At 40.9% G+C, this 24,086-nt stretch overlaps 1 protein-coding gene across 4 annotated transcripts in view; it reads right to left on the bottom strand.

Annotated features, from left to right (window-relative positions):
* Positions 1-24,086, bottom strand: part of RNF121 (ring finger protein 121) — an 82,287-nt gene that overhangs the window by 46,348 nt on the left and 11,853 nt on the right. For 3 of the 4 annotated variants that reach the window (XM_004312370.4, XM_073808532.1, XM_033862384.2), the window contains exon 2: positions 1,866-1,903. In XM_004312370.4, the coding sequence (XP_004312418.1) occupies positions 1,866-1,903 (38 nt within the window). Of the gene's footprint in view, positions 1-1,865; positions 1,904-3,192; positions 3,270-24,086 lie in introns of all 4 variants that reach the window. The other variant, XM_019939540.3, reaches the window with a different exon arrangement.

A 24,086-nucleotide genomic window follows, 5' to 3' on the forward strand; every position in this document is an offset into this window, starting at 1 on the left:
TTCTGTATATTTGAGATTTTTCATAATAAAATGTTAGGAGGGGGGAAACTTGGTGGGCAGCCAAATGTCAGTCAGCCTGGCAGTCACAGCACATAAGGGTTCACCTTACATAAAACTTTATCCTAGGTGACAGAATCTGACAAAATATAATAGGGGTAGGAGTCAGAAACTTAGGTTCAGACACAACCTATGTGGCCTTAGCGAAGAAAATTTACATCTCTACATCACGATTTCTTCATCCATCAAAAGGAGTCCTTATCTTTTCTGCCTCCCTCATAGGGTTGTTGTGAGGATAAGCTAAACTAAAAGGGCAAAGGATATTTTAAAATCCCAAGGATTATGGGGAGTTATAAAGATAATAAGAGATAAGTTTCTTGTTCTCAGACAGTATATAACTGAATGGATGTGTACAACAAGAAATCAAAAAAAGGACTGAGAAAACACCAGAAGGCACCTAGCTCAAGTTACCACTCAATGCAAAAATTATTTTTGCAATCATTTGTTTGAATACCTCCACTGGCTGAGAATACATGCCTCTTAAAATAATCTATTCTAGAACCAGCAGTGTCTGACACATTGTAGGAACTCATACGTGCTTATGAAGGAATAAAATTCCAAAGCTTTAAGAAGCAGGAAGCTCTGTGCCTCACAATATACCACGATTATTAACAATGTTTCTGATAATGAGACTAAATTATCTTACTACAGCTTCAGTCCTTTGGACCTAATCCTACACTCTGGAACATATCCACTCTCTCTTTCCCAATGCTGCCCCTTCAAATATTTATCATACTATTATTTAAAAAAAAAACCAATCCTGTTTCTACCATCATTTTCCTGGGCCCTTTTAGGTTAACAGTTCTGGATCTTTATACACGATGCATATAACATAATGTGAAGACCATTAATCCTGATTGCCTTCTTCTAGACATATCTAGCTAAAGATCTTCATATGCAGTGTTTACAACAAAATCAATGTGGACTCAGCAAAGCAGAACACAGTAGCACTGTCACTTCCCTTAAGGCAGATAGTATATTTTCAATGAACATCTTCGCAAACTGTACAGTATTTTGGTAGCTTAGGTACACAACTGGTGCATATTAAGCTTAAAGTCACCTAAAATCTTGCTGGGCCTGTCATATGAGTTGATATCTTTGCCATTCTACATTTTTTATAATCAATAGTTTTAATCTAAACGAGGTGTTTTTTGCTATTAAACTTTTACTTGGTTGATTTCAGCTCACTGGTCAGTTACCTTATAAAGTTTGTGGGGCAAGCACTTTTGAAACTCCTCTACCAATGAGAAATAATGACAATAAAATATTTGTTGACTCACTCTGGTTACAAAGCAAGTTAGTAGCAGAGTTGAGATCAGAAGACACATCTCGCATTTTCTCAAACAGCGCTCTCTGCCCTGTTTCATGGATCATGATGATGTTAATGATGATAATCATCCTTAAAGCAGGTAACACTTACTGGAAGTTTACCACATGCCAGGCACTGTTCTAAGAATTTCATACATGTTGATCTTCACAACAACTGCTATGATCCTCATTTTACAAATTGGGAAAACTAAGGTAGTGTGAAGTTAAGTAACTTGCCCAAGATCACATTGCTAGGAAATGGCAGAACTAGTATTCAAAACCCAGATGGGTGGTTTGGTGCAATTATCTACTTACTCCCAAGGACCGAGGGAGCTACCCAAGAGTGACCCAAATACTGGGAAAGATCTCAAATGACCTGTCCTACTGGTCATAGGTCACTGCCTGCCACAGAAAAGGAAGCAAAAAGGGTAGATATACAACTCTTTTAGTAGGATTAATCTATAGTTCCCACCAAGAGGGGCCCACACTGTCACACTTACCTCCATTGCTCCTCTGGAGAGAGGTCTGACATATCAACCTGTAGAAAGACACCACCATAAAAATCCATTACTGTCTTAGAACTGTCCCTGCCCAACATACAATGATCACACACTGCTAGAGCTAAAAGTTTGAATTATGATTTGTGGGACATGAAGCTAGATAAAATATTCTGTCATATAATACCATTTGACTCTAAATGGCCCCATTAGACTAGGGTGAACTAAGCTTAAGTTTGCGCCCAGCACCTTGTTTGCTTCACCCTAGTCCAAGTCCTTGCTCTGCTATTAAGTAGCAGTGTAATATATACGGAATCTAAAAACAAACAAACAAACAAAAATGGTTCTGAAGAACCTAGGGGCAGGACAGGAATAAAGACGCAGACGTAGAGAATGGACTTGGGAACACGGGGAGGGGGAAGGGTAAGCTGGGAAGAAGTGAGAGAGTGGCATGGACATATATACACTACCAAATGTAAAACAGATAGTGGGAAGCAGCCACCTAGCACAGGGAGAACAGCTCAGTGCTTTGTGACCACCTAGAGGGGTGGGATAGGGAGGATGGGAGGGAGACGCGAGAGGGCGGAGATATGGAGATATATGTATATGTATAGCTGATTCACTTTGTTATACAGCAGAAACTAACACACCATTGTAAAGCAATTATACTCCAATAAAGATGTTAAAAAAAAAGTAGCAGTGTGGCCTTCCAACCTCAAAGTTCCAGTTCTATTTGTTAGTCTTATCCTTTTAGAGCAGGATTTCTTAAACCTTGGCACTAGTGATATTCTGGGCTGGTTGATTCTCTGGGTTGTTTTTTTGTGGGGGTGGGGGTGGGGGTGGGGGGTGGGGATCTGTACACTGTAGGATGTTTAGCAGCATCCCTAGCCTCTACCCACTAGATGCCAGCAGCATCTCCACAGATAAAACCAAAAAAGTCTACAGGCATTATCAAATGTCCCTTGGGGGACAAAAATTGTCCCAGCTGAAAAACCACTGCTCTAGAATACTACTAAGTTCTTTGAGATCACAGCTCAAGTCTTCTACTTCCTTGTAGCCATACAGAAGCATACCCAAAGCCTCAGTACATAAGTCACTCGATACATTCTTATACTGAACTGAGCTGAAAACGCTCCTTGATATACAGAAGAAAGGCCCTCATAATCACCAAAGGAATCAATCAACAAATATTCCTTTAGTTCTTACGAAGTTCAAGGCCCAGTTTCCCACTGTTCCTCTGATAACTTCAGAAAAGTACCTTAAGTGGGATGTTTGAAGTAAAATGGGCAGAACTCCATACTACTACTGAGTAAAATCAGTACATATTTACCATGCATCCTTTATGTGTGGGTACTGGGAATGTCCACCATTGCTTAGAGAGGGCTTTCTGGTTTCTACGTGTCCCAGCTGAGGAAGGAAGGAAAGGAAAGGAAGGGAAGGGGAGGGAAGGAAGGAAGGGAGGGAGAGAGAGAGGGAGGGAGGGAGGGAGAGAGGGAGGGAGGGAGGGAGGGAAAGAAAGAGAGAGAAGGAGGGAGGGAGGGAAGGAAAAGAGGAGGGTAGAGGAGGAAAAGAGGGGAGGGGTGAAGAGGGAAAAGAGAGGAGAGGGAAGGAGAGGGGAAGACAGAGGGCAGGGGAGGGGAGGGAAGAAACAATATCCTAAGGCTTCCCCCAGCCAATCAGGGTAATGAAGTCAACCACCCTCCTCGTCCTACTTCACACTGCCTCACAGAATTTATTCATGTGACCTGACTCAGTCCTTCATCCCCCCAGAAGGACAGAGGTCCCCTCCAAGAGGAGACAAGTAGATGCAGGAAATGGAAAGGCCCAGCTGGGTGGTACCTGAGCAGACAATTAAAGACCACAATCTTTTTTTTTTTTTTTTTTTTTCAGTATGCGGGCCTCTCACTGTCGCGGCCTCTCCCGTTGCGGAGCAACAGGCTCCAGACACGCAGGCTCAGCGGCCATGGCCCACGGGCCCAGCCGCTCCGCGGCATGCGGGATTCTCCCAGACCAGAGCACGAACTCATGTCCCCTGCATCGGCAGGCAGACTCCCAACCACTGCGCCACCAGGGAAGCCCAAGGACCACGATCTTATGTTATCTTAGACATGCTTTCCAAGTGACCTAACTGCTTCTTAAATCCAGGGCCAGGGCCAGGACCAGGGTGGTGCAAGCAAGGGACCTAGAGCTCAAAATTTAAGAAGGCACACATTTTCAGGTACTGACACTGCACTTGCATGACCTTGAGAGTGAGTGCCTCCTTCAAGTTTGCGCCCAGCGCCTTGTTTGCTTCACCCTAGTCCAAGTCCTGCTTATGTCTATCTTGCTCCCATCCTAGAAGATCCCACAGAGCCGAGGAGAATACACTGCTTTTTCGTCTTTCAAGTAGAATAGCAGAGCTGAGTGTATATTAAGCACTCACTGAGTACTTGTGAAATTGAACAGAATTCCCTCCAACAGGGTAATAAGTAAATATGCTGACACACCAGCACCCCACCTGGAGATGCTTAAATGGGAGTGTAAACAACACTTGAAAAATACCTAATAAGCATCTGAGAAAGAAGTATTCATTTTCTGGAGGCACCCAGAAAATCATGTTTAAAAAACTACACGTCAAAACAAAACAAAACAACACAACTACATGTTCAAAGAAGCAAGGTAAGTCCATTGAAGAGAAAACAAGGAAGGTTCAGAGAACCGGACCAGGCATGGGGACACCTCTCCATGAGATAGTGGTCAAGCATGCTACTGTCTGTGCCTTTGTTTCTCCCGCTGGAAAATAGAGAATAAGTCTTCTGACTTCACTGTGGGGCTGTGAGGGTAATTATATTCCAAGTGACCAAGTGATTTCATTGCCTTTCTTCCTAGGAGAGTGAGTGTACTTTAAAAAGTACTCAGAGAGGCCAGGGAACTAAATGTTGGTGAAGCACAGGGCAGTAATGCTTTCAGAGCTCAGGGAACAGCTGAGAAGGGCAAGCACTAAGGCTGAGACTAGACTTGGTGCTTAGAGGACCATTTAGCACTTCGTGGAGTAGTACGAGCACCAGAGTGGAGTAATGCTGAGTAAAGACATGATTTGGCTTTAATATTTGCATGCTGAATGAAAAGATTTTAAAAATTACATCCAAATCAGTCTTCTAGCTCAGGTGGAAAAACAAGGAAAGCTATAAGCTATACCTATAATTAACCTGTACCATCTGGAAATACATCTTTATTTGCTCCCTCATTAATGAGTTTATTCACCTGGGGCCAAGAAGTAAGTCAGTCTAAACTTGACCTGTCCAGAGCTCAGGTAGCTAATTAGGTAGGTTCTCAGGGCAAGATTACTGATTGATGGGCCCATTTCCCACTCCTAAGACCCATACACAGACTGTCTTTTTGCCAACCAATCACTCCCCTCCTAGGATGTCGCAAGGTCTCTAGTCATGTCAATCTACCTAGGTCCAGATTTGAAAGAAGTTAGACCAAAAATGTCAGGCAGAGGGCAAGAGAAAACTTTACAAAAATGGAAAATGATCTGCGGTTGACTGATATTTTCTCAGGTGCGAAAGACTCAAGGTCCACCAGTGTAATACCACAAACAGACCTCCTATCCCCCACAAATACTGATACTCGGTGGTCTCTGAGTCTTTACACAGGCTGGTTACTTTGTCCCTTCAGCCCCTCTCTTCCACCAAACCACATTCTGCCTTCATGCAAAATGCTAGACAAATCCTCCTGGATCCTGAAAGGCTCTTTAGACTGACCCCATTCACTGGAAAAAAAAAAAAAAAAAATCCTTTACTGCCTTGATGAGCATGATCCACAGCCCAGAAGCATTAGCACCCTGAGAGCTTAAGAAATAGATGCTTCAGAATCCATCCCAGGGCTTCCCTGGTGGCGCAGTGGTTGAGAGTCCGCCTGCCGATGCAGGGGACACGGGTTCGTGCCCCGGTCTGGGAGGATCCCGCATGCCGCGGAGCGGCTGGGCCCGTGGGCCATGGCCGCTGAGCCTGCGCGTCCGGAGCCTGTGCTCTGCGGAAGAGAATCCATCCCAGACCTCCTGAATCAGAATCTGCATTTAATAAGATACCTAGGTAATTCATATGCATATAAAAGCATTGCTATTACAATCACTTTGCTGTACACCTGAAATACAACACTGGTAATCAACTATACTCCAATATAAAATTAAAAGTTAAAAAAATAAAAGGATTATCATAAAAAAAATTGCTATTGCATCCCAGCACTCACATCCACACTTTGTCCTACAGTCATATACCTCTATACACCTGAGTTGTTTTTAACAACAGCATTACTGAGATCTAATTCACATACCGTAAAATTCATCCATTTAAAATGTACTATTCAGTGCTTTTAGTATATTGAGTTGTGCCACCATCACCACTATTTAAATTTAGAACATTTTTACCACCCCAAAAAGAAACCACATACCAGTCAGCCATCACTCTCCAATCTCCCCCCAGCCCAAGGAACCACCAATTTACTTTTGATCTCTATCTATAGATTTGCCTATTCTTGACATTTCATATAAACGAGATCATACAATATGTGGTTTTTTGTGAATGGCTTCTTTCACTTAGCATGTTTTCAGTGTTGCAGCAGGTACTGTAATTCATTCCTTTCTATTACCAAATAATATTGTATTGTATGGATATACGACATTTTCTTTGTCCATCCATCAGTTGATGGACATTTGGGTTGTTTATAGTTTTGAGCTATTACAAATAATGCTGTTACGAACATTCATTTACAAGTTTTCATGCAGACATGCTTTCATTTTTCTTGAGCATGTATCTAGTAGTGGAACTGTCTGGTCACATGTAACTCTATGCTTAACCTTTTGAGGAACTGCCAAACTGTTTTCCACAGCAGCTGCACCATTTTACATTCCCACCAGCAGTGTATGAGAGTTCCAATTTCTCCACATCTTCAACAACACTTATTGTCTTTTTGGTAAAAAGCATCCCAATGGGTGTGAAATGGCAGATCAATATGATTTTGAATTTCCCTGATGTATAATGATGTTGAACACCTTTTCATATGCTTATTAGCCATGCACATATCTTCTTTGGAGAAAAGTTTATTCAGATCCTTTGTCCCTTGTCCACTTTTAAAAAATAACTTTTTTTTTTTACAGCAGTTTTAGATTCACAACAAAATTGAGTGGAAAGCACAGAGATTTCCCATACGCACCCTGCTCCCAAATATGCATAGCCTCCCTCATTACCTACATCCCCATCAGAGCGGTACCTTTGTTCTAACTGAAGAACCTACATTGACATACCATCACCCAAAGTCCATAGTTTACCTGAGAGTTCACTATTGATGTACATTCTGTGGATTTGGACAAACATATAATGTCCTCATGGACACATATCCATCATTAGAGTATCATACAGCGTAGTTTCACTGACTTAAGAATTCTCTGTGCCCTGCTTATTCATCTCTCCATCCCCCCAATCTCTAGCAACCACTGATCTTTTTACTGTCTCCACAGTATTGCCTCTTCCAGAATGTCATATAGTTGAAATCATATAGTACGTAGCCTTTTCACATTGGCTTCTTTCACTTAGTAATATGCATTTAACATTCCTCCATCTCTTTTTATGGCTTGATAGCTCACTTCTTTTTAGTACTGAATAATATTCCATTCTCTGGATGTACCACAGTTTATGTATCCATTCACTTACTGAAAGACATCTTGGTGGCTTCCGAATTTTGACAATTATGAATAAAGCTGCTATAAACATCTGTGTGCAGGTTTCTGTGTGGACATAAGAGCTCCTCTGGGGAAATATTAAGGAGCACAATTGCTGGATTCGGTAACAGTATGTTTAGTTTTGCAAGAAACCACCAAACTATCTTCCAAAGTGGCTGTATTATTTTGCATTCCCACCAGCAATGAATGAGAGTTCTTGTTGCTCCACATCCTTGCTAGCATTTGGTATTGTCAGTGTCTCAGATTTCAATCATTCTAATAGGTGTGTAGTGGTATCTCATTTTAATTTGAATTTCCCTGAAGATGCCTGTGGGGCATCTTTCCATATACTTATATGCCATCTATATATCTTCTTTGGTGGGCTATATGTTAAGGTCTCTAGCCCATTTTTTTTCCCCATTTATTTATTTATTTATGGCTGGGTTGGGTCTTCGTTGCTGCGTGCGGGCTTTCTCTAGTTGCGGTGAGCAGGGGCTACTCTTCGTTGCAGTGTGTGGGCTTCTCACTGCAGTGGCTTCTCTTGTTGTGGACCACGGGCTCTAGGTGTGCAGGCTTCAGTAGTTGTGGCTCTTGGGCTCTAGAGGATAGGCTCAGTAGCTGTGGTGCACCGGCTTAGTTCCTCCACGGCATGTGAGATCTTCCCAGACCAGGGATCGAACCCATGTCCCCTGCACTGGCACATGGATTCTTAACCATTGCGCCACCAGGCAAGTCCCTCTAGCCCACTTTTAATCAGGTTTTCTTTCTTTTTTCTTTTTAGTACCTTGGCCTCTCACTGTTGTGGCCTCTCCCACTGCGGAGCACAGGCTCCAGACGTGCAGGCCCAGCGGCCATGCCTCACGGGCCAAGCCGCTCCGCGGCATGCGGGATCCTTCCAGACCGGGGCACAAACCCGCGTCCCCGGCATCGACAGGCAGACTCTAAACCACTGCGCCAACAGGGAAGCCCCAGGTTGTTTTCTTATTACTGAGTTTAAAGAGTTCTTTGTATATTTTGGATAACAATCCTTTATCTGATATGTCTTTTGCAAATACATTCTTCCGGTTTGTGGCTTGTGCTTTCATTCTCCTGACAGTTTCTTTTGCAGAGCATAAATTTTTAATTTTAATTAAGTCTAGCTTATCAATTCTTTCTTTCAGGGATCATGCCTTTGATGTTGTATCTAAAAAGTCATTGCCAAACCCAAGGTCACCTAGATTTTCTCCTATGTTATCTTCTAAGAGTTTTACAGTTTTGCTTTGTGATCTCATTGAGGTTTGTGGTCCATTTTAAGTTACCTTTTGTGAGGGGTATAACGCCTGTGTCTAGAACCTTTTTTTTTTTTTTTTTTTTTTTTTACTTGTGGATGTCTGATTGCTCTAGCACCATTTGTTGACAGACTCTCTTTGCTCCATTGTATTGCCTTTACCCCTTTGTCAAAGATCAATTGATAAATTTACATAGGTCTATCTCTGAGCTCTCCATTCTGTTCCACTGATCTATTTGTCTGTTCTTTGACCAGTACCACAGTGTCTTGATTACTGTAACTTTATAGTAAGTTTTGAAGTTGGGTAAGTAGTCCTCCAATTTTGTTCTTCTTCAATACTGTATTGGCTATTCTAGGTATTTTGCTTCTCCATATAAACTTCAGAATCAGTTTATTGATATCTATAAAATACCTTGCTGGGATTTTGACTGGGATTGCAATGAATCTATAGATCAAGTTGGGAAGAACTGACATCTTGACAACATTGAGTCTTCCTTTACACGGACATGGAATATCTCTCCATTTAGTTCTTCTTTGATATCTTTCATCGGTTTTACAGTTTTCCTCATATAGATCTTGCACATATTTTTCTATATTTATATCTACATATGTTATTTTTATTGGTGCTAAAGTACATGGTATTGTGGGGTTTCTTAAAAGATTTTTTTTTGATATGGACCATTTTTAAAGTCTTTACTGAATTTGTTGCAATACTCCTTCTGTTTTATGTTTTGGTTTTTTTGGCTGAGTCACGTAGGATCTCAGCTCCCCGACCAGGGATTGAACCCACACCCGCTGCATTAGAAGGTGAACTCTAATGACTGGACCACCAGGGAAGTCCCTGGTATTGTGCTTTTAATTGTAAATTCCATTTGTTCATTCTTGGTATACAGGAAAGCAGTTAACTTTTGTATATTAACTGCGTATCCTGCAACCCTACTATAATAGTTTATTAGTACTAGGAGGTTTTTGGTTGATCCTTTCTATAAATGACCATTTCATCTGTGAACAGAGATGGTTTTATTTCTTCCTTTCAAATCTATATTCATTTTATTTCCTTTTCTTGCCTTATTGTGTTAGCTAGGACTTCCAGTATGATGTTGACAAGCAGTGGTCAGAGGGAACAACCTTCCCTTGTTCCTGATCTTAGTGGAAAACTTCATGCTTCTCACCAGGTAAGTATGTTAGCTGTAAGTTTTGGGTAGATATTCTTTATCAAGTTGAGGAAGTTCCCCTATATTCCTAGTTTAATGAGAAATTTTTATCTTGAATGGGTGCTGGATTTTGTCAAATAATTTTTCTGCATATATAGATATGTTCATGTAATTTTTCTTCTTTAACCTGTTGATGTGATAGATTACATTAATTTTTCAAATATTGAACCAGGTTTGCATACCTAGGATAAATTCCACCTGGTCATGGTGTATGATCCTTTTTATACACCGCTGGTTTCAATCTGTTAATGTTTTATTAATGATTTTTACATCTATGTTCATGAGAGACATTGGTCTATAGTTGTCTTATAATATCTTTGTCTGGTTTTGGTATTAGGGTAATGCTGACTTCATAGAATGAGTTAGGAAGTATTCACTCTGCTTCTATCTTCTGAAAGAGATTGTAGAGAATTGGTATAATTTCTTCCTTAAATGTTTGGTAGAATTCACCAGTGAACCCATCTGGGCCTGGTACTTTCTGCTTTGGAAGGTTATTAATTATTCAATGAATTTCTTTAATAGATATAGGCCAATTCTGATTGTCTGTCTTCTTGTGTGAGTTTTGACCGATTGCGTCTTTGAAGGAATTGGTCCATTTCATCTAGGTTATCAAATTTGTGGTCACAGAGTTGCTCATAGTATTCCTTTATTATCCCTTTAGTGTCCATTGGCTCTGTAGTGATATCCCCTCTTTCATTTCTGATGTTAGGAATTTGTATCCTCTCTCTTTTTTTCTTAGTTAGCCTGGCTACAGGTTTAACAACTTTATTAATCTTTTCAAAGAACCAACTTTTGATTTTGTTGATTTTTTCTAGATTTCCTGTTTTCAATTTCATTGATTTCTGCTCTAATTTTTATTATTTCTTTTCTTCTGCTTATCTTGGATTTAATTTGCTCTTTTTCTAGTTTCCAAAGGTGGAAGTTTGGATGACTGATTTTATATCTTTCCTTTTTTTCTAATATGTGCATTCAGTGCTACACATCTCCCTCTAAGCTCTACTTTTGCTGTATCCACAAATTTTGATATGTTTTGTTTTCATATTCATTTAGTTCAAACATATTTAAATTTCTCGAGATTTCTTTTTTGATCCATGTGTTATTTAAGCAGTATGTTGTTTAATCTCCCAAGTATTTGTGGATTTTCCAGCTATCTTCCTGTTACTGATTTCTGATTTAATTCCATTGTGCACTGAGAGCAGAAAATATATGATTTTTATTCTTTTAAATTTGTTGAGGTATATATATATATTTTTTTTTTTTTTGGCGGGGGGTACACCGGCCTCTCACCATCGTGGCCTCTCCCATTGCGGAGCACAGGCTCCGACGCGCAGGCTCAGCGGCCATGGCTCACGGGCCCAGCCGCTCCGCGGAATCTGGGATCTTCCCAGACCGGGGCACGAACCCATGTCCCCCTGCATCGGCAGGTTGACTCTAAACCGCTGCGTCACCAGGGAAGCCCTAAGGTATATTTTATGGTCCACAATGTGGTCTATCCTGGTGAATGCTCCATGAGAACTTGAGACGATTGTCTATTCTGCTGTTGCTGGATGAAGTAGTCTATAAATATCCATTATATTCAGTTAATTAATGGTGTCATTGAGTTCAGCCCTGCCTTCATGAATTTTCTGCTTGCTAGATCTGCCCCTTTCTGACACAGGAGTGTTGAATTCTCCAACTATAACAGTGGATTCATCTATTTCTCCTTGCAATACTATCATTTTTTGCCTTATGTATTTTCACACCCTATTGTTAGGTACACACACATTAAGACATTGTTATGTCTTCTTGGAGAACTGACTTCTTTATCATTATGTAATGCCCCTCTTTTTTTAAATTAATTAATTAATTAACTTATTTATTTTTGGCTGCGTTGGGTCTTCGTTGCTGCGTGCAGGCTTTCTCTAGTTGTGGCGAGTGGGGGCTACTCTTCAGTGCTATGCACAGGCTTCTCATTGCAGTGGCTTCTCTTGTTGTGGAGCACAGGCTCTAGGCATGCAGACTTCAGTAGTTGTGGCACATGGGCTTGGTTACTCTGAACCCGTGTCCCCTGCACTGGCAGGGGGATTCTTAACCACTGCGCCACCAGGGAAGCCCTGTAATGCTCCTCTTGATCCCTGATAACTTTCTGTGTTCTGAAGTCTGCTCTACCTGAAATTAATATAGCTACTCCTGCTTTCTTTTGATTGTCAGCCTGATATATCTTTCCCCATTCCTTTACTTTTAATCTATATGTGTCCTTTTATTTAAAATGGGGTTCTTTTAGATATAGAGTTGGGTCTTGTATTTTTTATCCACTCTGACAATCTCTGTTTTTTAACTGATGCATTTAGACCATTAACGTTCAAAGTGATTATTAATATAGTTGGATTAGCATCTACTATATTTGTTACTGTTTTCTATTTGTTGCCCTTATTCTTTGTTTCTATTTTTGTCTTCCAATCTTTTTCTGCCTTTTATAGTTTTAACTGAGAATATTATATGATTACATTCTCTTTCCTTCCTTAGCTTATCAGTTATACTTTTTTAAAAATTTATTATTATTAATATTTTTTGGCCTCACTGTGCAGCTTGTGGGATCTTAGTTCCCCGACCAGGGATCAAACCCAGGCCCTCGGCAGTGAAAGCACACTGGACTACCAGGGAATTCCCTATACTTTTATTTTTACTTCTTTTAGTGGTTGCTCTAGAGTAAAACCCACTTTCAAATAATACTATACCACCTTACAGATAGTTTGAGTACCTTATAACAACAAAATAATCCTAATTCTTCCCTCTCAACGTTTGTTGTATCATTGCTGTCATGCATTTCACTTATCCATAAATACACACACACATACATAGTCAAATGTAGTGTTGGTATTATTACTTTGAAAAAACTATTCCGTTAGATCAATCAACAATATATAAAACAGGGAATTCCCTGGTGGTCCAGTGGTTAAAACTCCATGCTCTCACTGCCAAGGGCCCAGGTTCGATCCCTGGTCGAGAAATTAAAATCCTATAAGCTGTGTGGTGCAGCAAAAAAAAAAAAAAAATATATATATATATATATAAAATAAAAGAGCATCTACAAATATCCTATCGCTTACATTATATTTAATGGTGAAAGACTGAATGCTTTCCCCCTAAGATCCGAAATGTCAGGATGTCCACCCTCACCACTACTATTCAACATAATACTGAAGTTTCTAGCCAGCAAAATAAGGCAATAAAAGGTACAGATTGGAAAGAAATAAAACTGCCCCTTATTTGCAGATGACATCATGGCCTACATAGAATATCCCAAAGAATCTACCAAAAAAAAAAAAAGGGCTAGAATTTATAAGAGAGTTCAACGAGGTGGCAGAATACAATATAAACATACACACAAAAATTGTATTTCTATATAGTAGCTATGAACATATGGAAAATGACATTTAAGATACAATAAAACTTAAAATCGCTCATTAAAAAAAGAATTAGTAAAATAAATGTTTTTATTCTACCTTCACTTATTCCCTCTCCAATGCTCTTCCCTTCTTTATGTAGATCTGAGGCTCTCACTTCCATTATTTTCCTCTCTCTAAAGAACTTCTTTTAACATTTCTTGCAAGGCAGGCCTACTGGCAATAAATTTGCTCTATTTTTGTCTGTCTTTATTTCTCCTCTTTTGAAGGCTAATTTCATGGGATACTGAATTCTAGGCTGGTGGGGTTTTTGTTTTTTTCAACACTGTAAACATTTCATTCTACTCTCTTCCTGCTTGCATGGTTTCTGAGGATAAACTGGGGGTTAATTCTTATCTTTGCTCCTCTGTAGGTTAAGGTGTTGTCTCCTCTGGCTTCTTTCAGGATTTTTCGTCTTTGATTTTCTATCATTTGAAAAATGATATGCCTAGATTTATTGGGGGGTTCTGGCATTTATCCTTAGTGTTTTCTGAACTTCCTGGATCAGTGGTTTGGTGTCTGACATTAATTTGGGAAAATTCTCAGTCATTATTGTTTCAAATATTCTGTTTCTCTCCTTCTTCTCCTTCTGGTATTCTCATGATGCATCTGTCTTAGTCTGTTCAGGCTGCTATAATAAAATACCATTGACCGGGTGGCTTATAAACAACAAACATTTACTTCTCACATTTCTGGAGTGTGGAAAGTCCAGGATCACAGCACAAGCAGATTCTGTGTCTGGTGAGGGCTTCCTGGTTCACAGACAGCTGACTTTTTGTTATGTCCTCACATGGTGCAAGGGGCTAGGAAACTCTGTGGGGCCTCTTTTATAAGTGCACAAATCCCAATTATGAGGGCTCTGCCCTCATGACCTAATCACCTCCCAAAGGCCCCACCTCCTAATACCATCACCTTGAGGATTAGGAGTTTAACATATGAATTTGGGGGGAACACAAACATTCAGATCACAGCAGCATACATTACTTTTGTAGTTGTCCCACAGTTCTTGGTTATTTTGCTTTTTCTAGTCTTTTTTCTTTTTACTTTTATAGGTTTCTACTCAAATATCCTCAAGCTCAGAGATTCTTTCCTCAGCCATGTCTAGTCTACTGATAAGCCCATTAAAGGCAACCTTCATTTCTGTTACAGTGTTTTTGATCTCTAAACATTTCTTTTTGGTTCTTTCTTAGAATTTCCATCTCTCTGCTTACAATGCCCAGTTGTTCTTGCATGTCATCTACTTTATCCATTCGAGCCTTAGCATGGTAAATCATACTTATTTTAAATTCCCTGTCTAATAATTCCAAGATCCCTGCCATAGATGGGTCTAATTCTGATACCTGTTATGTCTCTTCAAAGTGTGTATTTTGCTTTTTAGTATATCTTGTAATTTTTTCTTGATAGCTGGGCATGATATACCAGGTAAAAGGAACTGCTATAAATAGACCTTTAGTAATGTGGTGGCACGTTGAGGGAGGGGAAGCATTCTATAGTCCTATGATTCGGTTTCAGTCTTTTAGTGAGTCTGTGCCTCTGGAATGTGAACTTCACAAGTGCTTCTCAGTGCCTCACCCACCCCTCTTAGGTGGGACATGATGGTGTGAGTAGACTGGAATTGGGTATTTCCCTTCTCCAAGATGAAAGGCTAGGGCTGACTAGAGATGGGTATTTCCTTTTCCCTGGGTCAGTTGGGCTCTGATAAAACCCCAACAGGGGCTTCCCTGGTGGCACAGTGGCTGAGAGTCCGCCTGCCGATGCAGGGGACACGGGTTCGTGCCCCGGTCCGGGAAGATCCCACATGCCGCGGAGCAGCTGGGCCCATGAGCCATGGCCGCTGAGCCTGCGCGTCCGGAGCCTGTGCTCCGCAACGGGAGAGGCCATAACAGTGAGAGGCCCGCGTACCGCAAAAAACAACAACAACAACAACAACAAAAAACCCCCAACAGGTTAGGCTTTGGTTAAAGTTTCCCCTGATGGCAGACCTTAAGAAGAACAGAATGCTCTGTAGTATTTTTAAATGGCTCCTTTCCCCCACCCCTCCCCAAAGCACAAAAGGGTTTTTCTCAATACTCAGTGTAAGAACCTGATAGACATCCAAGAAGTCATTGTGGGGGGCCCTCAATGACTGAGTCCCCCTGGAGTTTTTTAACTCTGAGTTGTCCATACTGAGCCTCCAGCAATTCATCAATTACAATCCAGGTTTCCCTTCTCCAGCACTGGTTCCCAAAGGGGTTTCTGCTTCTGTAAGTTGTGATTCTCTGTATTCACCTGTTCGTCTCTCCAATTTGGGGGGCAGCAATTTGCCTTTGCCCTATGACCTTACTTCTCTTAAAAATCTAAGAATTGTTGATTTTTCAGTTTGTTCAGCTTTTTACTTGTTCTTAGGACAGAATGGTGATTTCCAAGCTTCTTACATGCCTATTGGAACTCTTTTGCCCATTTTAAAAATTATTTATATTTTTATTGTTGAGTTGTAAAAGTTTTTTATATATTCTGGATACAAAATCCTTTATCTGATATATGACTTGCAAGAATTTTCTCCCATTCTGTGGGTTGTCTTTTTACTTTCTTGGTGGTATCCTTTGCAATACAAAAGTTTTTCATTGTGATGACACCCAATTTATTTTTTCTTTTATTGCTTGTGTTTTTGGTGTCATATCTAAGAAATCGTTACCTAATTTGGTAGTGATTTATAACTGTTTTCTTCTAAGAGTTTTATAGTTTTAGTTATTACATTTAGGTCATTGGTCTGTTTTGAGTCAATGTTTGTATATGGTGTGAGGCAGGAGTCCTACTAGCTGTGGCTATCTAGCTGTTTCAGCATCATTTGTTGAAAAGACTATTCATTCCCCATGTGTACCTGATTGATCACATTGGCTCTTAACTCTCTAAGATGGTGCAACACTCTTGTTTTCCATATCATTTTCTTAAGTGTCCACATAGCTCTATAAATTTTGCTGACAGAACCTCAGAAAGACTAAAAAGGTAGCTGGAGATATATAATACCATATATCCAATACCATAAAGAACATATGTAAATCATACCATAGAGAAAGATAAAGCCTAAAGAAAGCCTCTGAAGCTATCTGTGAGGTTTGATACATTTATTCATTTACTCTCATTTAAGGTACTTCTGTTCTAAATGTGTAGGTTCTGGGCTAGGCATGGAGATACAAAGATGAACCAGACTTTTTTTCCTGCCCTTGAGAAGACAGATTTAAAAATAAAATAATTAGGTTGTTTTAAAAGCATGAATTTACTCAGCAGAAGGAACACAATTGTTTCCATTTTACAGAAGGCACAAATGAGATATAAAGGAGAAAAATGACTCAGTGAATGAAGATCACCGTTATGGGGCATAGGGATAGGAGTGATGGGGAGAGGATCACAGACCTTAAGGGAGAAATCAGAGTCAGGGCTTAGGGCCACAAATGGCCAAGCCAATGACTAGTCACAAGGTCCTGCTTAGTGCCACATTATGACTTTCATGGGCCCTAGGTACTTTTGCCTTTGTGGAACCCTTTCTCTATTAGAAAAATATTTTAAAATATATTCTATGACTGTATTGATATAATATAATCCAAGATGAATTATATTCATTTTTTCTTCTGATTGAAAGAAGTTAAGACATTTTTATGGGCCCCTGGGTACTGTGCCTATTGGATAAGTCAGCCCTGAGTCCTGCTGTCTCCCCACAGCTATGCACCAAGAATTCTCTCCCCAGCTGCCAAATCACATAGCTCTGCTGCTTCTGAGATTCTGTTCTTTACCCGGCCTGATCAAGCGGCATGAGGTTTAGGTTCACATTAAATCTCACACTGCCTAAATCCACACAGAAAAGGTAACCTCACTCTACTCCTATGAGCACTATACAGTTATTGGGCAATCATTTGCCAATAATGTGTATTCTGTGTTCAAGGAAGGTTTAGATACATTCATGATCAAACGCAAACAAAGAAACAGACATGTCATGACCTACAAACACCAAAGTCATAGGAAGCATGTGCCTGGCACCTTGACAGCCCATAAATATCTGTTCATTCAGTTACAAGACAGGCATAAAACAAAGTCTCTTCCCTTATAAAACTTACCATATAATGAAGAAGACAGACAATAAATATACAAATAAGCATATATTTATATATATGAAATAATTTCTGGTAGCAATGTTATGAAGAAAAAGAAAGCAGGGTAAGAGAAGAAAGAATGAAAAAGGAGGCCATTATGTGGCTACATGTAGACACTCTGGTTTGGTTTCCCCAGAAAGCCTTCCAATAACAGGAGAACTTGCTGAAACTAGCCCATGTAGTATGTCTTATTTCCTTGGGTTTTACCTCATTCCCACTTTTCACCCCAAGAAATGGCTTCAGGGCAACAACCACCTTTCTCAGTGACAAGAAAAAGAGTTGTAGGTCCTGATCTGGCATAGCTATTTACTTGCTATATGTCAATGAACAGGGCACTTCTCTCTATGCCTGTTTCCCCATATGTAAAATGAGGAAATTGGCTTAAGTTACTTTCAAGGTCCCTTAAAGCTAAAATGCTATAATAATTCATACCAAATCTGTCAAATCTGTCTAACTCCAAAGCTTTGGAGTCAGCTATAATACTTTGGCTTTCCAAACTGCCACAGTTACCTTAGTTACCACAGAAGTGAAAGCAAAATGCCTTTAGTGTAGTGAGGTGTGATTTAACAGGATGCTACCAAATTAAATCAATGAAAATTTACCAAGTGACTACCATAAGCATGCATCAGGAATATCCATCACTTGGGGGATGACCTCTTGCCCTGGCTTCAAGTACCTTCTAACTGCAAAGGGCCCTAAACTCTGGAACCCCATCTACCAGGGCAACCGGGAACTTCAAAGGTCTCAGCTGATCCTGTCAAGTTACAGAATGATCAATCATGCAGCTAGAGACTTCACTCTTTGACAAAACATTAGAGATGAATAAGCCCAACCTTTGCCCTTGAGGTAGTCACAGTCCAGGGGGTAGGGGTGAGACAGATTAAACATAATATGATAAGGATAACCACTGACGTATAAACAAAATGCTGTGTAAGCCCAGAGAAAGGAGAGATTAGTTAGTTCCTGAACCTGGTACAGCAAAACCACCAGGCTGGCTGCCTCTATCTCGGGGGGGACAGATACTATGGTGTGCTGAGTGATTAGGATTACAAATGAAGTCCAAAGTTTCACAGGCTACCCCTATTTGTGGCTCCGTATTCCCCTCTCACGCACATTTTTCTCCAACTCCTTAGCCCTGGCAAGAATTCCAGGCCAATAAATTAAAGTGGAACTACCTCACTTTTCAGACCTCGTAAGTCAGCTGGGGATCATGCAGACATTGGATATGCTTAGCCTAACTGAAAAGCCTGACATGGACAGCACACCGTAGGCAGTGGAGTCAGAGTAGATGCTGGCTGAAAATAACTGCTGTGGCTGCTGTCTGCCCTCCACTCCTACCCCTCCTACCATCACCAGAAAAGCACATCCTCCAGGCCAGCTGAATTGGAAAGCTTTTTTAAAGAAACTTTTAAAATTTATACAAAAGTGGGAGGAATAGTTTAACAACCTCTCTCCCATTCAACAATTATCAAATTTGGGGGCACCTAATGTACACTTCTTTGGTTCTTCAATTCCTACCCCATAAAATTCGTATTTCTCAGACTGGCTTCCTCCCCACCTGGCCCTCCTCTCTTACTCTTTCCCATATGCACTCCAGCCTCTAATACACTCTATACTTTTCTACCCATCCTTAAAGATCCAACCCAGATGTCACCTCTTACAGAGCCCTTCCAGAACAGAACTTTCTACAGCTTTCTATGAAACGCCTAAAGCCCTAAATCTGGACTATCCATGTGCTGATCACATCTACCCACCTATGAAATCTCCCTCCAATTTTTCATTGCCACACATTCTTGGTTCAGACTTTATCTCGTGCTCTCTCCTAGACCTGCAGTGACTTCCGAGTGATCTCCCTGATGCAAATCTTGCCAGTACAGATTCACAACAGGAGCAGCCACAGTAATCTTTATTAGACACACATCTGACTGCATCAGCCCCCTACTTTGACAAACTTGGATAACTTTCTACTGCCTTTGGATTAAAGTCCAAACTCCTTTGTATGACACACAAGGTGTTTCATAATGTGGTATATAACCAGCTACTTATCTCACCACCTCCAATAAACAGCTTTTACTCCAGCCACACTAAACCACTTACCACTCTAAGGTGCTCTTCCCTTTTATCCCTCAGTGATTTGGCTGCTGCTGTCTTCTCTCCTTAGAATTCTTTCCTCACCTTCACTGTCTAGTCCATTTCTATTCCTTCTTTAAGATGTAGCTCAAATATCACCTCCTTTGTGACACATTCTCCAACTTTATTCATTCACACACCCATTCAACAACTGTTAACTGATCATATGTTAAGCTCTAGACAGGGGATACGATAAATAACAGCTCTCACTCTCAAGGAGCTTAGAGTCTAGTAGATCTCCTCAGGTGGAGTAATTCCTTTCCTCCTCTGTTCTCCTGAAGAAATTTACAATTTGCACAAACCTCTAAGGTCACATTTATTACTTTTTATACTTGTTTCTGCTTCCCTCACTAGACTCTAATCATCTTGAGGCCAAGGATCTTTTCTTATTTTTAAGGCTTTGTTGAGGTATAGCATCCATATCAGGTGAGCAGTTCAATGACTGTTCATATATTTATAGAGTTGTACAGCCATCTTATTTTAAATCATTTCCATCACACTAAAAAGAAAGCTCAAGCCCACTGGCCAACTCCCTATTCCTATCCCTAGACTTAAGCAACCACTAATCAATCTACTTTATATCTCTATAGATCTGTCTATTCTGGACCTTTCATGTAAACGAAATCATACAATATGCTGTCTTTTTTGACTCGCCTCTTTTTTTAAAAAAATAAAATTACTTTTGTTTGTTTATTGATTGATTGATTGATTGGCTGTGTTGGGTCTACGTTGCTCCACGCAGGCTTTCTCTAGTTGTGGTGAGCAGTGGCTACTCTTAGTTGCGATGTGCGGGCTTCTCATTGCTGTGGCTTCTCTTGTTGTGGAGCACGGGCTCTAGGCGCATGGGCTTCAGTAGTTGTGGCACGTGGGCTCAGCAGTTGTGGTTCACAGGCTCTAGAGTGCAGGCTCAGTAGTTGTGGCACATGGACTTAGTTGCTCTGTGTTATGTGTGATCTTCCTGGACCAGGGATCGAACCTGTGTCCCCTGCACTGGCAGGCGGCTTCTTAACCATTGCACCACCAGGGAAGTCCCTTGACTGGCTTCTTTCATGTACCATAATGTTCTTCAAAGATCATCCATGTTACAACATGTATCAGTAGTTCACTCCTTTTTCTTGACAAGTAATCTTGCATTGTATGGATATACATTTTATTTATCCATTTACCAGCTGATACACATTTGAGTTGTTTCTACTTTTGGGCTATTATAATATTGCTATGAACATTCGTGTATAAGCTTTTATAGGGACATATGTTTTTATTTCTCAAGTATATATCTGGAGTGGAATTACTGGGTCATGTGGTAACTCTACGCTTAACCTTTTGAGGAATTGCCAAACTGTTTTCCACAGCAGCTGCACCATTTTACATTTCCACTAGCAGTGTATGAGGATTCCAACTTTTCCACATCCACAACACTTGTTATTATGTCTTTTTGATTATAGCGTCATAGTGAGTATGAAGTGGTATCTCACTGTAGTTTTGATTTGCATTTCTCAGATGGCTAATGATGTTCAACATCTTTTCATGTGCTTATTGGCCATTTATATATTTTCTTTGGAGACAGGTCTATTCAGATCGTTTGGTGTATTCAGATCTTTTGTTCATTTTTTATTGGATTATTTATCTTTTTCTTGTTGAGTTGTAAGAGTTCATTACATATCCCAAACACAAGTCCCTCATCAGATATATGGTTTGCAAATATTTTTTCCCATTTAGCAATCCTAAGTGGTCTGAGGATCATCTGATTCTTACTAATTTTTGCATTTCAAAGAACTAGCACGTAATCTGGCACATTGTATGTGTTCAATAAATGTTAAATGGATGTTACATAACATTAACTGCTTTGAAGACAAGAATAATGCCTTAGGTACTTCCCTGGTGGTGCAGTGGTTAAGAATCCACCTGCCAGTGCAGGGAACATGGGTTCAAGCCCTGGTCCAGGAAGATCCCACATGCAACTAAGCCCATGCGCAACAACTACTGAGCCTGCGTTCTAGAGCCTGCGAGCCACAACTACTGAGCCCATGAGCCACAACTATTGAAGCCCGCACGCCTAGAGCCCATGCTCCACAATGAAAGGCCGCTGCAACAAGAGAAGCCACCGCAACAAGAGAAGCCACTGCACCGAGAAGCACGTGCACCGCAATGAAGAGTAGCCCTGGCTCTCCGCAACTAGAGAAAGAAAGCCCATGCACAGCAACGAAGACCCAACACAGCCAAAAATAAATAAGTAAATTTATTTTTTTAAAAAAGAATAATGCCTTACTCATTCAGCATCTCCCTCACACCTTACACCTAGCGCTAGACACAAAGCACACACCTTGGAAATACACAGAGACTGAGTAACTCTCACTTGAACAGACAGTGGGGATGATGTTGCAAAAGAATCCAGAGGAACTTGGAAAGCCATCTGAAACCAACAGAACTTACCTGTTTATACTGGCTACTACCAGTTACCCCTGAGACAGCTGCTGCTCTCTGAGAATAAGAAGCAACTTCTATATAAGCCATTCTTGCAGTGGCCCACGCTCAGAAGTAGTCATCAAAATGCTCTATTACTTAGAAAACTGGCCCCCTCCCTCCATTCCCTTAGCCAGTGGGAGATATCAAGCACATGACAGCACTAAATGACATGCTGGCTTTGCCTGAAGTGCCCTTTCTTCTCCTTAAGGAGCTCAAACTTGATCTAGAGAGACAGGCTGGTATCTGGACCACATCAGTGATGTACAGCTGGCAAAGGTGCTCCATCCTTTGTGGTTTCTAAGTTAGAAAGTGACTCTTCCTCTTAAGCACTAACATGAAATCCTTCGTGATCATTAATAGCCAACAGTAAATACTTTCCAAACTTAACACAGAATACAAATAGGACTGAAGGAAGCTTTGGGGAGAAGGAAAAACTGAAGAACATGGCTCGTTGCACCAGAAGGCCTAGGTCAGTGAGGCAGGAAATGTCTCTAACATCTCTTCCTTTCTATAATACTATTCAAGCTACAAACATAATCTAGGCCCTTCAACTTCATGCCCTTCCTGCTAGTCACTGTGTCACTCAAATTCAAAATCTTCTGGTTTGCCAATGCTGCCTATAAGAGAAAGGAAGAACTCCTCAGTAGGCCACACAGTGCCCTCCACGACAGCATTGAGAGTAACCTCTCCTGTGACCACACAAGGCCATGATCTGACTCCAGTCTGCCTGGCACTTAACATATGCTCCCCTGCACTATGTATAATACACCGGAAAGCACATGCACTTTGGAATTAGAAAGTCTGGAAGCCCTACTTGCCTGGATTAAGGTATGTCTTCCCTGCCTCTTTATTATTTTTTTTTTTTCTGGCTATCATCTTTACATCTTACTTACTTACTTACTTATTTATTTATTTATTTATTGGCTGCGTTGGATCTTTGTTGCTGCACACAGGCTTTCTCTAGTTGCAGCAAGCAGGGGCTACTCTTTGTTGCAGTGCACAGGCTTCTCATTGCGGTGGCTTCTCTTCTTGCAGAGCATGGGCTCTAGGAGCGTGGGCTTCAGTAGTTGCAGCACATGGGCTCAGCAGTTGCGGCTCACGGGCTCTAGAGTGCAGGCTCAGTAGTTGTGGCACATGGGCTTAGGTGCTCCGCAGCATGTGGGATCTTCCCAGACCAGGGCTCGAACCCGTGTCCCCTGCATTAGCAGGCGGATTCTTAACCACTGAGCCACCATTCCCTGCCTCTTTAATCCCTTCTCCAATCCAAACTCCTTAGCATAGCATATAAGGCCTTACATGATCTTATACCTGCCTCCCTTTCCAGTCTTCCTACTTCCTCATTACGCCCCACCTCCTACTTGGATGCTCCAATAATACTATACCTTATACAGTGACCTGTCAGTGCTGTTCTCTCCCTCTCACCTCCCACCTTGCACATGTTGCTCCTCCTGCTTAGAGGGCCCTCCGCCTCTCTCCTTGGCTGGTTAATTTCTAGTCATTTTCCACATCAGCTAAAGTGCTGCTTCTCTGGGGAGCCTCTCCTGATCCCTTTCCCACCATTTTCTGTGCTCCCAGAGAGCTCTGTGCTTCTCTGTATTACAGCAGTTATTACATCTGCTTATTTCACTAACTCTTCCACTGGACTATGAGCAGCCTGAGAGTAGGGCCTATGTCTTCGTTATCCTTCACAGCTAAGGCAGTGCCTTTGTAAATGCTCAGGGTATACTTGATGAATGGATAAATGAATGAAAAGGATTTTCCCACCATATACATAAGGCTGGCATAACAAATAACTTCATTATTACTTTAAGCCGACAACATTGCAACTCAGAGTGTCGTACTGACTTGTATCACGTAACAACCGTGTGGTAGAGCTAGTATAAAAAGCCAGATC

The sequence above is a fragment of the Tursiops truncatus genome, chromosome 8 (assembly GCF_011762595.2).
Source record: "Tursiops truncatus isolate mTurTru1 chromosome 8, mTurTru1.mat.Y, whole genome shotgun sequence".
In the NCBI taxonomy this organism is placed as follows: Eukaryota; Metazoa; Chordata; class Mammalia; order Artiodactyla; family Delphinidae; genus Tursiops; species Tursiops truncatus.